General features: G+C 33.1%; 1 protein-coding gene across 1 annotated transcript; it reads left to right on the top strand.

Moving 5' to 3' along the window:
- Window positions 1-7,054: 7,054 nt before the first annotated feature.
- LOC144997551 (formin-like protein 17) lies at window positions 7,055-11,974 on the top strand. The gene is made up of 15 exons (XM_078957448.1): window positions 7,055-8,131; window positions 8,491-8,723; window positions 8,832-8,955; window positions 9,067-9,138; window positions 9,380-9,478; window positions 9,558-9,599; window positions 9,683-9,763; window positions 9,850-9,900; window positions 10,032-10,101; window positions 10,209-10,303; window positions 10,488-10,559; window positions 10,649-10,765; window positions 10,955-11,023; window positions 11,118-11,184; window positions 11,759-11,974. The coding sequence occupies exons 1-15, from the start codon at window positions 7,223-7,225 to the stop codon at window positions 11,881-11,883; spliced, it is 2,226 nt and encodes a 741-aa protein (XP_078813574.1). The 5' UTR covers window positions 7,055-7,222; the 3' UTR covers window positions 11,884-11,974.
- The last annotated feature ends 5,368 nt before the right edge of the window (window positions 11,975-17,342 follow it).

Raw genomic sequence — 17,342 nt, 5'->3', positions numbered from 1 at the left:
GTACGGCACCCACACCCTACGGTGTAGAGTCAGCAATCCTCGGCTGTCATAGTCAAAAGGAGGAAACCTGTCCTACAATCCACTCGCTCTTCCGATGTTCCTCCTTAATGACCTCCTTCTGGGCCACCCGAATACGCTCCAAAAGCGAAGTCACCACTGTCATCCTCAGACAGATATCCCTGATCGGCGCTGCCTTGCGGCTAAGCGCGTCGGCCACTACATTGGCCTTTCCCGGGTGGTAAAGGATCTCACAGTCATAATCCTTTATCACATCAAGCCATCGACGTTGCCTCATATTCATATTTGGCTGGTCCATGAGATACCTTAGGCTCTTGTGGTCCGTGTAAATCGTACAACGAACCCCATAGAGGTAATGACGCCAAATCTTGACGGCAAACACAACAGCCCCCAGCTCCAAATCGTGTGTTGGGTAATTCGCCTTGTGAGGCTTCAGCTGCCTCGAAGCATAAGCAATTTCATGCCCTCTTTGCATCAATACTGCACCCAGACCCGAGATGGACACATCACAATACACGATGAAATCGTCCATGCCCTCTAGCAGGGCTAAGATTAGCGCCTCGCACAATCTCTGTCTCAATGTCTCGAATGCAGCCTACTGCTCAGGTCCCCAACGAAAGACCACGACTTTCCTGTTGGATTAATGTCTAAGTCCATAACTATAATTGGTAAGACTTGACCTGACCTGGCATGGTCTATTTCGGTTGCATGACATCGGGACAATTGGATTGATAAGATGAGGAAAAAGGATACTAGTGATTTATATTAATATATTATAAGTTCTAATATATTAGTATATAATCATATTATTTAATTAGAATTGATCAAGAATTAATTTATAATTAATTAAGTGATCAAAAGGAACTAATTAAGTATGAAATCTTAGATATATATGTGTGGTGGGCCAAGTTCATTTAGGTTGGGCTAAGCTTCATGGATAGTCCATGGAGTGTTTAACCCATGGATCATATGAAATGAAAGGTCATGGGTTTAACCCTAGTCTCCACACTATATAAAGATGTCCTTGGTTGGTGAAATTGGCACTAGTGTGGGTACACTAAGAGGGCTAGCCGATTTCACTAGAGAGAAGCAAGTATCTTTATTCTCAAGGTTATTCCAAGTGTTCATTGTGTTGTGTGAACCATTTGAGGTGTCACACTTGGGGCACTAGGCACTAAAGCTTCATTAAGACAAGCTACATCAACAAGGTATGTATTCTAACTTTTTTTTATTACCCAAGTATCATAGATTGTATGCTAGATAGGGTAATACCTTGGAATATTCATATTTGCATGTATAATAGAGAAAACATAGATCCAAGGTATTTAGGGTTGCATGTACACTTAGGAGTGTTAGAATGATCAAAACCCAATAGTGGTATCAGAGCCATGGGTTGTTTTCTATTATATTGATGCAAATGTTTTATTTTCAAAGTTGGAAAGAAAACATGATGTTTGTCAAATTTTAAGATAATTACTTGTTTTTGTGAAAAACTAATTATTTGTAAAATTTGAATCATTTGCTATATGACTTAAATTAGGTCAAATTTAGTAAAAGATAAAATGATATGATTATTTTATTAGTTTTAAGAGTTTGATCTAAAGAGTTTTTTGAAACCTCCATAAGTTATGGATATGAAAAGGTTTAAAAAAAACTTGATTCAAAGTTTTTTTTATGGAGTTACAAAAATTGATGTTAATGTTTTAAAGAATTCCATAACTTGTTCTTAAGTTATGGAACATGAAAAGTTTCATCATTAAACAAACATTAAACTCCATAAGTTATGGAATTCAAAAGTTTTTTTTTTGAATTATCTTTGATCTTATGAGTTGATTTAATAGAAAATTATGTGATAATATGTTTTCAATCCATTTTAATCTAAGAGTTGATTTTAAAATGTGTTTTTGTAACTTATCCTCAAGTTACATGAAAAGTCACATTTAAGTTTCTTAAAACTCATAAAAGTTGTTGTAGGTTACAAAATGAAGAGTCTTGTCCTCATTAAATGGTTTTATGACTCCATAACTTGTCCTCAAGTTATGGAGGTTCAAGAGTCTCTTCATTAAATAATAATAAAAAATGTGTAACCTTAATTAAATCTAAAATTTATGAATAAGGAAGAGTCACATTCTTTAATAGTTTAAAGTCTTCCATAACTTGTCCTTAAGTTATGGAACTTGAAGAGTTTTTAGTTAAAACTACTTTAAACACATAAGTTGACGTATTAGGGTTTTCTTTTGGGGTGAGGAGGCTGGTAAGAATCCATAGGGAGGCTATCATGGGGTTTATATATGTCTTAAACCCTTAAATTAGGGTTTTCTTATCTGCCACTTACGATGCGCGTACCTAGTGGTACGTTGCGCTTAAGTGTGCGCGTCCCTGCTTTCGCCCCGCGTACGTCCATGCTACACCCAACGTACGTCTTATAGGCTACCCAATACTTAGCCCAAATGGATAAACCCAAAACAATATTCTTTTCCTTCCATAATAAGCCCAACAATAATTTAAAAAATAATTAATAATTAATACCTCAAGAGATGGGCGTTACACGAATGGACATAGGTGTCGGAGGCAGAGATGCGGGAGTACTACCCAGACTTCGAGGATGAAGTCTAATTCAAGTGGGGTAGAATTGTAACACCCAACTCCCATGTATGAGTTTTAAAGCATGAAGTACATGCTTATGGACCTACTCGATGAGTTGGTTGCCCTAACTCGTCGTGTAGAGGCGGGTTAGCCCGCATGATTATTGGACCTACTCGACGAGTCGGAGGATCCAGACTCGACGAGTAGGAACTGGAAGATGAAACCCTAATTTTTAGGGATTGCACCCTATTTAAAGGACCTTAAGTCCTTACTTCTAGTCCCTTACCACCTCTTGACGTCCAATAGAAACCCTAAACAGCTTAGACCTTGTTCTTGTGTGTTTGTGAGGATTAAAAAGTGCTTTTGGTTCATTTAGTGAAGAAGGCTTGAAGTATAAGGAGCTTGGAGCAAAGAGGAACTTGTGGATCTCACTCTACTTCATCTTGGCATCATTTTGAAGGTAACAATTTGTTACCTTGGCTTATCTTTAGCTAGATCTTTTCATGCTTAGGTTTAGGGCCATCTTTAGCATTTTTGGGAGTCGCTTCGTGTATTGGGCATGATCTGAAGTTGTAACTTCAGATATGGACTCCTCTTGGTCCCTATAGCCATAAAGTTATCTGATTTAGTAAGCTTAGGCCTTTCTACTTGGGTTAAACCTTTCCCTTAGTTTGGTTTTGGCATTTAGGACCATGCATGCACGTAAAGTTTGCAACTTCACGTGGAAACCATCCCCCAGGAGGTTAGATTTGCAATATGGAGCTTTGGAGTGGCTTAAAAACATTTGGATAAGAAATGGACTGCATGAACTTGACGATTCGCATAAAAGACTCCATGAGTCCGATGAAGATTGATTGTGGTTAGTTTTTGTATGGAGTCGGTGAGTCAGTAAGACGACTCGACGAGTTGTCTGGAAACTCATCGAGTCAACTAGGGTTTTCGCGATTTCTCGAGTTCTGGAAGGACTCCACGAACCAGTAAGCTGCACTCGGCGATTTAGGTCAACATGAACTATTAACTTTGATGGTTGACTTTGACCTTGACCAAGGGTTGACCAGTTTGACTTTTGGGGGTATTTTAGTAAATTGGGAATTTATGGAAATGATTTTATGGTGGGTATAGGTGGTGGAGTTCGTGGCTATGATTCGAGAGTTTGACTTATCACTACATTTCGACATTTGTGAGGTGAGTTATCCTCACTATACTAAGGGGTCTAAGGCACCAAGGCCAACCCATTGGATTGATATCCTAGTAATTATTGTTATCCTGAGTATAAGTTAGATATGCTTGTTAGTTCGATATGCTAGTCTGGTAGATCAGTAGGACTACATGTGATACAGTATGATTATCTGTACATAGAATATCTATTATATATTGACATGTTATGTGGGTAGGGTTGAGGTTGCACTGCTCCGTGTAATGACCAACAAACCCTGGAGTATGCTAGATATGAGCTGAGGGTCAGGGAGGACATGCCAGACTCATACTGAGGACTCCTAAGTATTCCATATGCGAGCTGAAGGCCAGGAGAGCATACCAAACTCGCACTGAGGGCTAATCATTTCGTTACAGTCCTAGGACTGAGGGAGCAAGCCATATATGAGTTATGGGCCTGTAAGGCAAGCCAGACTCATACTGTGAGCTCGGGGGTAATCGATTCTGTAGAGTTGTGGACTCATTACATGCTGTTATTATGTGTACTATTTTTTATGTATCGGTATTTTTAGGGAACTCACTAAGCTTCGGGCTTACAGTTTCAATTTTGGTTTTAGGTACTTCGGATGATCGCGGGAAGGTGAAGGCGTGATCGTACAACTCCTTACATTTTATGATTTTGATTTCTGGGATACTCTGACATGAAACTATTTTGAAAACACTTTGTAATAATTTATGGCTTTTAATTGGTTGAAAAAGTTTTAAATTGGCTTGATTTATGTGGGCGTTACAACAACACCATCACCCAATTTCTCGCCTTCATCCCCCGAAAATATGATTTATTAAGGTAATTAACTTTTCGATTTGTTCACATCTGGGTAACTATTTTTTTTTTTGTGTATATCTAAGTAACAACCTTTTTGGAAGTGTTCACATATGACCATTATGACCTGCTATAGCAGGTTACATCCGGTATGTGAACACTTTCAACAGGTTCGTTACCTAGATGTGTACAAAATAAATAGTACCCAAATATAACAAAACAAAAAGTAAGAGTAAATTACATGAATGGTCCGTGTGAGTTGGAGAAATTTATGCGTTTGGTCCCTAACTTATTTTTTTTAACTCGAATGGTCCCTACTGTTTATTTTTGTTGCACGCTTGGTTTTTGTCTTACCTAAAAAGAGTATTATGCCCTTATTAATTTATTTTTTTAATTAATTTTCTTATTTGTGTATTTATTTTTTATATATTTAGAAAAATTAATAGACCCCCATATCTATATCTTATCCTCCCTAACTTTTATTTCCTTTCCATCTTTAGTGACATCGACGTCTTCACCATCCCTTCTTTTTTCGTTCCCTTAACTCTGGCGAACCAACACCACAACCCACTGTCTCTTGATCAAATTTTACGCCACCACAACCCAATGCATCACAAAAAGAAGGATGGTCGGTTGTGGTGTTGATTCGTCGGAGTTAAATGACCGAAAAAAGAAGGGATAGTGAAGACGTCGATATCACTCAAGATGGAAAAGAAATAGATGTTGGGGAGGATGTGAATTTTCACCTCGGATCTTCTTCTCCACCTTTCATCTTCAACCCATCTTGTTGTATCTTCCATAATTCTGAAAACATGACTCAAAAGCTCTTTTGGGCATATGTTGAAATTCTCCGGTGTTTCCACTTCACGACGGTGTTTTTGATGGATGTCTATATTTTCAATAAATCGAAAAAATAGCCACCATCGCAACTAGTTGAAACCACAGGTCTGAAATTTGCCTCAAAGCTTTGAGGGGTATCTAAAGATCTCGACCCCTGGCTATATTTTCTAGAGAGAAAATGTTGCAAGCGGGTTGAGCCATTGTCGCCGGATCTATGTCAAATAACCTTCATCTAGTAAGTCACCTCTGAAATTGCACCAGGAGATCATAAACACCACAATGAAGCCATAACTATCGTGATCAACTTTAAAACTCTTTTAGCTTCTGTAATTTGATGAACCTCAATTATAACCTTGTGAAATTTTGTTTCCAATTCCTTGTACCGTCGATCCCATCAAGTTTGATTTTTTAGCATTTGATTTTTATTTCCCGAATCATGATGTTTTTTCATCACCATCATTCTACTCGGTTTGATTTTGGGTATCGAATATGGTTTTGATTTTAGGTTTTAATTTATGCTTTTGATTTCAAGTGGAGGATGGCAACAATGATTTTAGCTTGAGTTCAAATCCATATCCAAATCTTGACATTTTCTCTTTAGATTTTCTATCGGTTCATCCAACCATCGATTTGTGTGTGTCTATGTTAATCAACAGTCCTAAAATACACAAAAATCGATTTGTTTCTTCCTGATGCCATCGAATTGAGATATAACAGATTCGTCTCCATGGAAATAACTCCCATACTTGCAAAATATATATAGATTACTGAGGAGAATATACAGAGGAAGTGTATATGTGAGATTTGATATGCAATTGAGAATGAGGAAGAAGACGATGGGAGAGAAATTCGAAAGAGTATGATAGATAGATGGAAGAGGGTTACCGGTGGGGCGGGGGTGGGGTGGGGTGGTGGGATTTGATTTTTTATTTTTTTATAATTAATGAAATAGTAAAATAAATCAAAAAATGTAAAAAATAAATAATAAAGGCAAAACTATCATTTTAAGTTCTCTTTGGACCAAAACCATGAAAATTTCTTAAATTTGGGACCAAAATCACGAATAAAACTTGATTTTGGACCTTTAATGCAAGTTGAAAACTTGTTAGATTCTATCCATAATTTTTCGAAAACACAGGAACTAAATTTGCAGTTTTGTCTTTGATAAATCATAAGATCATTTTTTTATAGTTTTTTCATATAACAAATTAATGTTAGAAATTGCTATCTAATAATTAATATAAATAACTTAATTATTTTTAAATTGTACTTATCAAATTTTAACTTAATTTTATTATATTTATTTGGTTCTGTAGGTTCAGTGATTGAAACTTAATTTATTAATTTATTTATTTTTGAAACAATTGATTATGGAGTAGTTGGATGAATAATGGAGATTGGACCAATAATTAAAGGGAAACAAATAAGGTTTTGTCTCATATGTACGAGATTTTAACCATATGTCTATCAACTTTTATTATCACAAAAGTTAATAGAAAAAGATAAGATATAATGGTTGCATTTAATATTTTTTTAATAGATGAATTAATAACACATGACATTTTTCCAAGTCTATACGATAATACGAAACGCCTCTCAATTCTCCATTTTGTTTTTCACCCTCACATCAGTTATTGACTTTTTCAATTTTTGTACCCCAGTCTATTTGAAGTCTGTACATTCCACAATCCACGTCTCCTGGCGCCGTCGCTGCATCACCATTCTCGTCCTTGCTACGTCCTCCAACTTTAATTCTTTGTACGCGTTAGTCGTATTTCCTATTTTTGATTGATCATCAAAATGATGTCTATTAGAAAACAGTTCGAACACCTCAAAATACAATTAGAAGCTATAATATCAACAACCAACAACTTTTCTGAAGATAAATGCATCGGAAAAGGAGGATTTGGGAAAGTCTACAAGGGCGAACTCGTCCATTCGAAGGGCCATGCCACCGTTGCCTTAAAACGTTTAGATCGTGCATTTGGGCAAGGAGATCCTGAATTCTGGAAAGAAATCATTATGCTTTCCCTTTACAGACATGAAAACATCATCTCCCTCTTAGGATTTTGTGATGAGAGTGGTGAGAAGATCGTAGTGTACGAATATGCATCAAACAGAAGTCTTGACTTACACCTCAATAGCAATGATCTAAAATGGGTTCGACGCCTTAATATATGCATAGGGGTGGCTTGTGGATTAGCATATCTTCATGATCCTGCTGGGAGCCAACAAAGAGTATTACACCGGGATATTAAAAGTTCCAACATATTACTAGATGAAAATTGGAACGCCAAGATCTCAGATTTGGGTCTATCCAAATTTGGTCCAGCTAATCAGCATTATACATTTATAGTCTCCCGTGCTGTAGGTACGTTTGGGTATTGTGATCCGTTGTATGTAGAAACGGGGTTACTAACAAAGGAGTCTGATGTATATTCATTTGGCGTGGTGATGTTTGAAGTTTTGTGTGGGAGGTTGTGTATTGACAACAAGGGTATGCATCAACCTTTTACTGAATTGGTACGAAAGTGTTACAAAAAGAATAACCTAAGTGGAATTATCTTTGGTAATGTAAAGGATGAAATAAATCCTTGTTCGTTGAAGGCATTTGCAACAATTGCTTATAGATGTTTGAAAAGGAACCGTGAAAAACGACCACTAACGAACGAGGTTGTGAGAATACTTGAAACTGCTATGAAGTATCAAGTAAGTTTATTTTTTCCATTTTTCATCATCAATCTAATTTAACTTTTTCGTTATAATTAATTTCCTTAATATGCTAGTACCTAGTAGTAACCTGTGGTTGGACAAAAGTGTTATTAACCAAGGACCAAAAATATATCTAAATATATAATGAAAATCAAATTATCTTTTATGTCTACGTTTCTTTATCATCTTCTTAAACTAGCAACCAATGTGATGCTAATGATGGGTAGTTGGACCTTTTAGTGCTTTACGTTTGTTAATATATGATTATATTCTATGCTTTTCAAGTGTCATATGATAATACTATTATCAGATTAAGAAATGTTGTATGACTAAATTCACACTTTCTGTTGATTAAGGTTCCACCTCCACCACCACCTCCACTTCCACCTGCACGTTCAAAGAACTATAATGTATCACTGCCACCTCCTCCTCCGGACAACTCTAGTGTGCCACTACCACCTCCACATTCTGGTGTAAGTTCTTCAGCTTCTATAAATCAAAGACCTTTAAAGCCCCTCCAATTGATGAAAACCAATGCAAAGGAAGGAAGTTTATGGAATGTGTCTCAAAAACACGGGAACCAATCAAGGTATGCGGATTTGTTGGATGACAATTGTTATTCATTTTATAAAAACATATCATATTTTGGTTTAGGTTCAGGAGTAAAAAATGATGAAATTTGTTACTTTATATATAGGGCTCCTGAAATTGATATAACGGAGCTTGAGAGTTTGTTTTCAACTGCTTCAATGTCAACAGGCGCACACAAGAATCTAGGTCAACCAAGTTCCGAAAAGCTAAAACCAGAAAACATTTGTTTGGTTAGTTGATTCAAGATGTACTTTTTAACATCTCAATGCTTCAGTTTTATAATAAAATCCTTCATTTTCTTTACATAAGCATTGTTAAGTCATTTTGATTTTTTTTTTCAGATTAAACCGTTGAGAGCAAGTGCTTGGGAAATCATACTTGGGAAAATAAATCTACCCCTACATGATATTATTGTAAGTTCATTTAATTTTAGGAGATAAACCAAGCAAAACCAGAAATCCTATACACGATCTGAACCAAATCGTTTATATACAACACTTAATCACTATGTAAGACAGATCGTTCATGATTCATTCCACAATTAGATTTTGTAGCATAAAAAATTCAAAACTTCTTGCTGGTTTAATTAAGTTGTAGTTTGCTTTATTGTCGGAGATCTCATTACAACATTAACAAGCTGTGTTTGATTTTCAGAAAGCCATTCTTTCGTTGAACTCTTTTGCTATGAATGTTCATCAAGTTTATAATCTTATCGAGTTTTGTCCTACAAAAGAAGAAATGGAGATAGTAAAGGTACTACTTTCTGCTATGTTCTTCCCCTTCTTACTTTGTATTCTTCTTATCACTCCTAATAACACACACATAATCTCAGAGCTATACTGGATACAAGAAAATGCTTGGACAATGTGAACAGGTATTCTTAGTCATAAATCGTAAGTATTGTAGAAAAATATAATTCCTTACAAAATGAATTATGATACATTTTTGGCGTTTTAGTTCTTTTTGGAATGTGCGAAGATACCAAGAATAAAGCCAAAACTACGAGTATTTGCGTTCACAATTACTTTTAGCAGTCAGGTGAATATGCTTACAGAATTCTTTTACTATTTTACCGAAGAGTTTTGTCTGTTTTAATTATTGGCTTAAGTTCAAAAAAACTGTAGGTTAACAATTTGAGTGAAAACCTGAGTACAATCAAAGACGCTACTAAAGAGGTAACTTGCATCTTAGATTCTTTAATTTGATATTTCAGTTACAAGTAAAGCTTATACGTACCCACTTAAATGAGAAAGTATGATCGTGATATTTTTTCAAATTCCTAGTTTCATTTGCATGATTTAATTAGATTATGGAATCCACAAAGCTGGTGAAGATAATGCAGATAATTTTCACTATGGGGAATAAATTAAACAAAGGTGTAGTAGGAAACGATTGCTGAAATATTATCATATTTTGAAGGTTATATTTCCTTTCTATGTTTCATGCAATGAGGTATATATATATTATATCATCTACGTTGCAGGATCCAATGGAGGTTTTAGATTAGACAATTTTCGGGATTTGGGATATACATATGCAACGGATAAGAAGATCACTCTCTTGCATTATCTATGCAAGGTATAAAATAAATCTGTTTGACACCTAGTTTTGTCCTTACACTGGCTATCAGTTTATTAACTAGAAGAAAATTAAAATTATGATATCTACATTCGCTACGTATTCAATATAATTTCATGTCTCACTAATTTTATTATGTTTTCATTTTTGGTACTTATATGTTCTACTATTGCTTATTAATTAGGTGGTTGCTGAGCAAACACCAGAGTTATTGGATTTTGACAAGGATCTTATTCACTTACAATCTGCCTCCATGGTAATTAATGCCTCAAAATTAATCTGGTTTTTTTGTTTGATTGTGAATTGTGATCCTTTTCCATTATGGTATCCACATCAAACCATTAGATACAAATTAAAAGTTTGCATGAGGACAAGTATGCAATAATCAACGGTTTCAAGAAGGCTCAAAATGAATTTGATGCTTCGGATAATGATGGTGATGTGTCAGCTCGATTCCGAGAGGTAAGTACATATTTAGTTATTTATTTTTCATGGATCTTTAGTAAAATTGGTTATATTGATTTTATTGTATTGAAGATAAAACAAAAACGGATTCTGATTGATACTTCATCTGAAATGACTTATATTCGTTGATATTGTTTTTTTTTTTTTCTTTTGAGAAACTAAATCAATTCTTCAATTGCTGTCCAGGCCTTGAAGAGCTTTCTTGATAGTGCTGATGATCAACTCCCACCTCTTACGTCTTCGTTTAATGAAGTGGTGAGTCTTTTATAAATCTATTAACTCCAAAAAAAAAAAAGAGAAAAATTCGATTTTACTGCTTCACATTGTAACAAGCATACTTGTTTTGCAGGCTCAGTATGCAGACTCACTTGCGGTATATTTCGGGGAGGATCCCAGTCGGGTTCCTTGGGAGCAAGGTATGTTTTAGATTTTAGTGTCAATATCTTAGTTTTTTATGTGGATAGCAAATTACTTTAATTTTCATATAGTTTAAAAAACGTCCTTTCATCATTTTGTGCAAAGTAGCAACATACTTCATATATCATCATAAAGTAAAATAAGTATTGTTTGAATGCGGACAAAAAACGTACATTTCCTAAAATGAATATTTGTCTCTTCAAATGTGTTTTTTTTTCATTTAATAGTGCGTGCACCCATTATAGAAACGTTAAATTTTGTCCCACTTATAAGCGCATGCAAGTGTCTTAAGTTTATAAGTCTTAGAATAATAATAAAGCTACACACTCATAGGTGTATAGAGATAACAAAAGAAAAAAATTCATGTTAGTAAATGTGTAGATGTAATAATTTGGAGATAGAAAAAATCTCCACACTTATGAATTCGAAGCTTAGAAACTTTGAAATGCAAACTTCTCTACACTTAGGTTATTTGTCTATGCTTTTAGTATTCTAATAATCAGATTAAGGTGAATTTTTTGATTAGTAGTTTGTATGTGGATATGTGATATTTTATTGGGTTTGTTTTTACAGTTATAACTTCTCTGGTGCGTTTTATTGTGAAATTTAAGAAGGCACACAATGAGAATATACAGTGGGAAGATTCTGAAATGAAAAAATTGGAGAAAGTTGTTAAAGAAGAGGGAAGCAGCAGTTAATATTGTATTAAAAGAAAGGCTAAATGCATGAAAAACAATGTAGTTCATAATTTTATTAGTTTGTGTATTATTGCATCCTACTTTCATTTCATTCTCACTACAAGAAAATTGCTTTTTAGAGACAACAAATGTTGTCTCAAAAAGTATCAATGTTGTCGCTAAAGGTTAATAGCGACGACGGTTGTCGCAGATAGCTTCGTCTCTGTAGCTCTGTCGCTAAATGTTTCATTTGCGACGACATGGGTGTCATCGCTGAAAGTGATTTGAATTAGAGACGACATGTTGTCTCTAAAAGTAAAATATTATTCGATTATTTAATTTCTTTTAGAGACGATACGTTATCTCTAATTGCAATAAATTATTTAAATAAAATTTTGTTTTAGAGACGAAATGTTACATCATTATGGCTCAATTTTTTCTTATTAATAAATTCTACTTTAAAAACTCAATTGCATTATGGTTTTTATGTTCAGTTTTGTATTTATAAGGGGGGAGAGAGTCCATCCCTCCTACCTTTCCTAAGCCACTTGAAGCAGGGTCGGCCTTACCTTTAAGTTTACTAAGCCCTTGCTTAGGGCCCCCAATTCTAAGGGGCTCCTTTAACCCAATTAAGCAAATCTCGATTAGTCAATTTTTCTATCTCCATTAGTGCACGCCAGAAAAATCATCAGCCTTAGTTCTTCCCTCTCATTCTTTGATTCTCTATTCTCAGCAGAAACCAATCTCGATTGAATACTAATCCATTCTTGATTAGTCCATTCTCGATCATGTTCTTCTTGTTTTGATTCTCCATTGTTGATTGTTCAAAATCAAAAGTCAAAACTGAAAACTTCAAGGCTATCAAGAAGACAAGAACTAAAATCCGAAACAATATGTTCTTCTTCCTCGTATTCTCCATTATTGATTATTCTTTCTTGATTAATCTATTAGGCTTATGTTTATATGTATATCAGTTTGCAATATGGACTGATTATCTATTAGGGTTAACAGCAGATTAGGGTTAATTTTTTTAAAATTATCTATTGTCAATTGACTACAGAACCCCGGTTTTTGCATATAGCCCTTAATGGGTAAGAAAAACCGAACACAAACCATATAATTTTGTTTTGATATGCAAGGTGATCTAAGCCAACTTCATATTGTTTTTGTTCTTTTACCAATTGATATCCTTCGATATGATGATATGCTTTCTTTACTATCTTGTTTTTTATGCCTTCTTTTATCCTAATATAACTCAACAATACATCAAGATGGACCACTTCCTTCCCATGTGCCTTGATAATATTTTCTTTTTTTCTCTTAATTTTAGCACTTGCTCTTAGCAAGCAAAGCAATCCCATGACTATATATCGTTTCTTTTCTTTTATTTTGTTTCACCAAGTACAGTAGCCTACAAAGCAGATGTGTATACAGTGCAAAGTAATTAGGAGATGTATATAAAGTGCGACTATGGTCTGGATTTGCAAAATGGGTGGCTTTGGTTCGCTTAGAGCTTTAGTTAATGTATCTGATATTCTAATTAAAAGTTAACTAACTTGAAATACATCTTTAAAAAAAATGAACATAAGTTAATGTACATAATTATTTAATAAGGTGTTATAAATTGGAAGATGCCAACTTTTAGTTTAAGGTAATAATGTGAATATATTGATTGTGTTTAGGTCCTCGTTGAATAGTCAAAGAGATTATAAAGTTCTCACTCCTCTCACATCCGCTTGTCAACCCACAACACATGGAAACACATCACTCTCATCCCAACCAACCACCTGGTTTTTATTTAAAAAAATACAAACCAATTAAAAATATACAATATTAATTCACAAACTAATTAAAAACATACAAAACTATATATAGTACAAGTATTAATGCATGGTGTATAGGTGTATAGAAGAGAACATAAGGTTTTCTAACTCGTGAGGAATCTCATTTGGCGGTACCAGCGCTCCAAAGAACCTTGTAGCCAGTAGTGCTACCGACGTGAACCCATGGGAATCTTTCATCAACTCCGTCCACCCTAAAGGTGTTATGCTCTGTAACTATAGTCTTAAAATTTTGTTTTAGAGGCTAGAAAATTTGAAGCAAACTAATTTTTTTTATTTAATAATAAATAATTATTTTAAAAATATTAATTAATTAAATATTTTTAAATAGTGATTAATGATAAAAAAAAAATAATAATAACAATAATTGATCGTGCTAGTAGTTAATATCTAGAATTTTAGTGTCTACTGAATATTTTTGAAGAGAATGACCATTTATGACAAGTTGGTGAAACTTGTTATGACTTGAGAGTTGACCAATTAAGTAACTAGGACCTAGTTTATATAGCTTGTCATGGTGAACGAACATATGTGAATTATTATAAGTTTTTAGAGGGTTTGGGAGTTATTTTGAATATATATTAGGAGAAAGGACCAAAAGTGTCAGTTTCCCGAACTTATGTCGACACGCCACGTTCTCTAGGGCAACATGTCGTGTCCCCGATGCAAATCAGTTATTTAATAGGGTTTAATCAGCCACTTCTTTTCATCCATCTACCCTTTTCTTCTCTAAAACGATTTTAGTGTACACCTTGATTCCATGAACCATTTTCCCTACTAAATCCATGGTGTTTTGGTTTTTGAAGCTCATGAGTGAACCCTTAGTCAAATCCCTTTAACTTTTGCATCAAGAAGTAGCTTCTTGTTCCTCTTTTCTTCCAAATTCATTCTAAAGTTTATGTGTTTGGGCAAATCCAAATTTCATATTCAATATATGATGTCCGTAAGAGTTTCATGTTTCTATTCCATTCTTAGATCCATCTCCAAGCTCCAATTAACAAATACTTGTGACATTTGTGAGTTTGGATACTAATTAATAGGTTTTCAAACCCTATATCTCTAAATCTGGATTCCATGTTCCTTGTATTGATATGAACTTGATTTTGTTTTTAGAATATGTATTCAACTTCAAATCTATGATCTATTTCTCATCCCATGACTTATAATGAGGTTTTCATTGTGTTTGGTTCAAGTTCTTGTTTGAATAGTGATGTTTTCGGTATTTTAAACCTAGGATTCATAGATCGAAATTCATGATTTCAACTAATGATATGAGCTTGAGTTGTTTTTTTTAAGGCTTCATTTATTTCTACCACATCTTCACTTATCTCTACCCTCTAATCATTTTTCCAATCATTGTTTTTACTAATCATTTTACTTTTTTTTTTACTAATCATTACTACTTTTAGTTATTTTAATAATTAAATTATGATTACATAGTTATTATTAATAGTTTTTTTTAATATATATAACTAGTTAATATTTATAAACCTATTTATTAGAATATTATTATTTTTTTATTTGGTTTAGTTATAGATAACTTATTTATATTATATTTTTAAAAGATACATAAATATTTGTAAATCTATTTACTAAAATATTTTTTATATTTTTAATTCTATAAAGTATGATATATATATATATATATATATATATATATATATATATATATATATATATATATATATATATATATATATATATATATATATATATATATCATCTTTTTTTTTTGTTACGATAAAAAAAAAAATTTAACTTATTGTGCCTCACATATATAATGAATTCAAATTTTTACCTTTATTAATAAACATCATTAAACATATTAAAAAGGTGTTTGGGATTACTTTTTAAAATGACTTTTTAAACATTTAGTTTTTCTAAAAAATTAAAAGTTTGAAAATGTGTATGACAATTCTAAAAATCCTTTTAGAATGATTTTTTGACGAGAAGAAAAATGAGTGATTTTAAAAGCCAAAAATTGTGATTTTTTTTTACTTTTGGCTTTTTAGCATTTGCTTCCTCAAAAAATAATTCAAACACATTTTAAAACACTTTTTTGTAAAGTTATAAGACAAGAAATCATTTAATTGAAAAAGGCTTTTTAGGTTAAAAAGCAGTCCCAAAAACTCTCTAAACATATGGTATGAAAATGTTAGTTGGTAGGCTACCTGGGAGTTAATCGTGTCAGCCTAGTAACCAAAAAATTATATAGTACTAGTAAACATTATTAAAACATATTTGTTTGATATATTTTAAAAGAAAAACAAGTTATATGTTTAAAAAAATCTATAAAAATATTGGTTGATATATCGTAAATATAATTTGTTTTTTTTAGCGGGACAAACAAAATCATTTTTGGCTATAAGCAAACTATAACACAATTCACTTATCAAACTTTGATGGCCAATATTATTGTGACAATATAAAATAATAAAAAATATATATTTAACTCGCCGTCGTTGTAGTTATTTTGAAGACCAATAATGGAATATTTGAAAAAAATCCAAGCGAAACACTAGGAAATAAGAAAGCGTAGGAAACGACATTTATTTATTAAAAAAACAATAGCTAAACTAAAAAAAAAAGATTTTTATGAAAATTTTCCAATAATATTATATCAAACCAAAAATGAATATATATATATATATATATATATATATATATATATATATATATATATATATATATATATATATATATATATAATTAATAAAACTATTTACTTATGAAATAATTATTACTTTTACTTAAAAATATGAGAAGAAGAGAGAAAAACACTTTTACACGAAAAATGCTATCATATTTTAATTATTTTTACTTAAAAAGTAATGATTGAGAGTGTATGATAATAAAAAATGAGTAGTAAAGCTGGAGGGAGCGGTGTCACCGAAATTGCACTCCCTCCCCCACCACATAAATGTCACGTCACTTTTTACCATACAAGTGTGGTTTCATGTCACACCAAGGGAGTGAGACTATGGTAAAGAGAGAGAGAGAAAAAGAAAAAAAAAGAAGGTAATTGGTTGAAAGAGAAGAGAGAAAACAAATAAAAGAGGAGAGAGAAAGTGAATGTGCAGCAAGGGAGTACCGCACTGTGGCCTAAACCGCAGTCAGGGGTAGTGTTCCCCTGCCTATGTGGCAAAAGGTGCGATATAGACCGCACCCACACCCCACAGCCTAATAACATATCAATTTTTTTAATTGTTATTATTATTATTATTATTATTATTATTATTATTATTATTTTAATTTTTTTTATTAGCTTATGCATTTAACCTTAAATCCTTGACTTATTGGAAATTCATGCCTCATTTTGATGAGTTTGGAGTTTTGGATGAAACCACAACATCTACGTATCGTCTAAAAAATCAAATCAAAATTTTCATTTTTAATGTAAAGGAAGTCATCCAATTTCATTCCAAAGATATATAAAATAACCAGAGTATAAGTTTTACTATTCAAAAACCACTGATCTGAATAATAAAAATAAATAGTCATAAAGTGTAAACATCTCCAATGGATGCAATACAATCAAGATACACCCTTGCCTTTGCTTCCAGAACAACCTGGAACATTTTAAACTCAAAACAATAAGCACAAAGCTTAGTGACTTCCCCAAAATACCACATAATATCT

This window comes from Lactuca saligna, chromosome 5, assembly GCF_052625555.1.
Source record: "Lactuca saligna cultivar CGN05327 chromosome 5, ASM5262555v1, whole genome shotgun sequence".
Classification (NCBI taxonomy): Eukaryota; Viridiplantae; Streptophyta; class Magnoliopsida; order Asterales; family Asteraceae; genus Lactuca; species Lactuca saligna.
Note: the sequence above shows the minus strand (reverse complement) of the source record. Positions and strands in the feature narration are given on the sequence as shown.

Coding starts and splice junctions, on each gene's coding strand:
- LOC144997551 (XM_078957448.1), top strand. CDS start 7,223: ATGATGTCTATTAGAAAACAGTTCGAACACCTCAAAATACAATTAGAA. Junction 8,724..8,831: donor AAACACGGGAACCAATCAAG/GTATGCGGATTT, acceptor CTTTATATATAG/GGCTCCTGAAATTGATATAA. Junction 10,304..10,487: donor TCTTGCATTATCTATGCAAG/GTATAAAATAAA, acceptor CTTATTAATTAG/GTGGTTGCTGAGCAAACACC.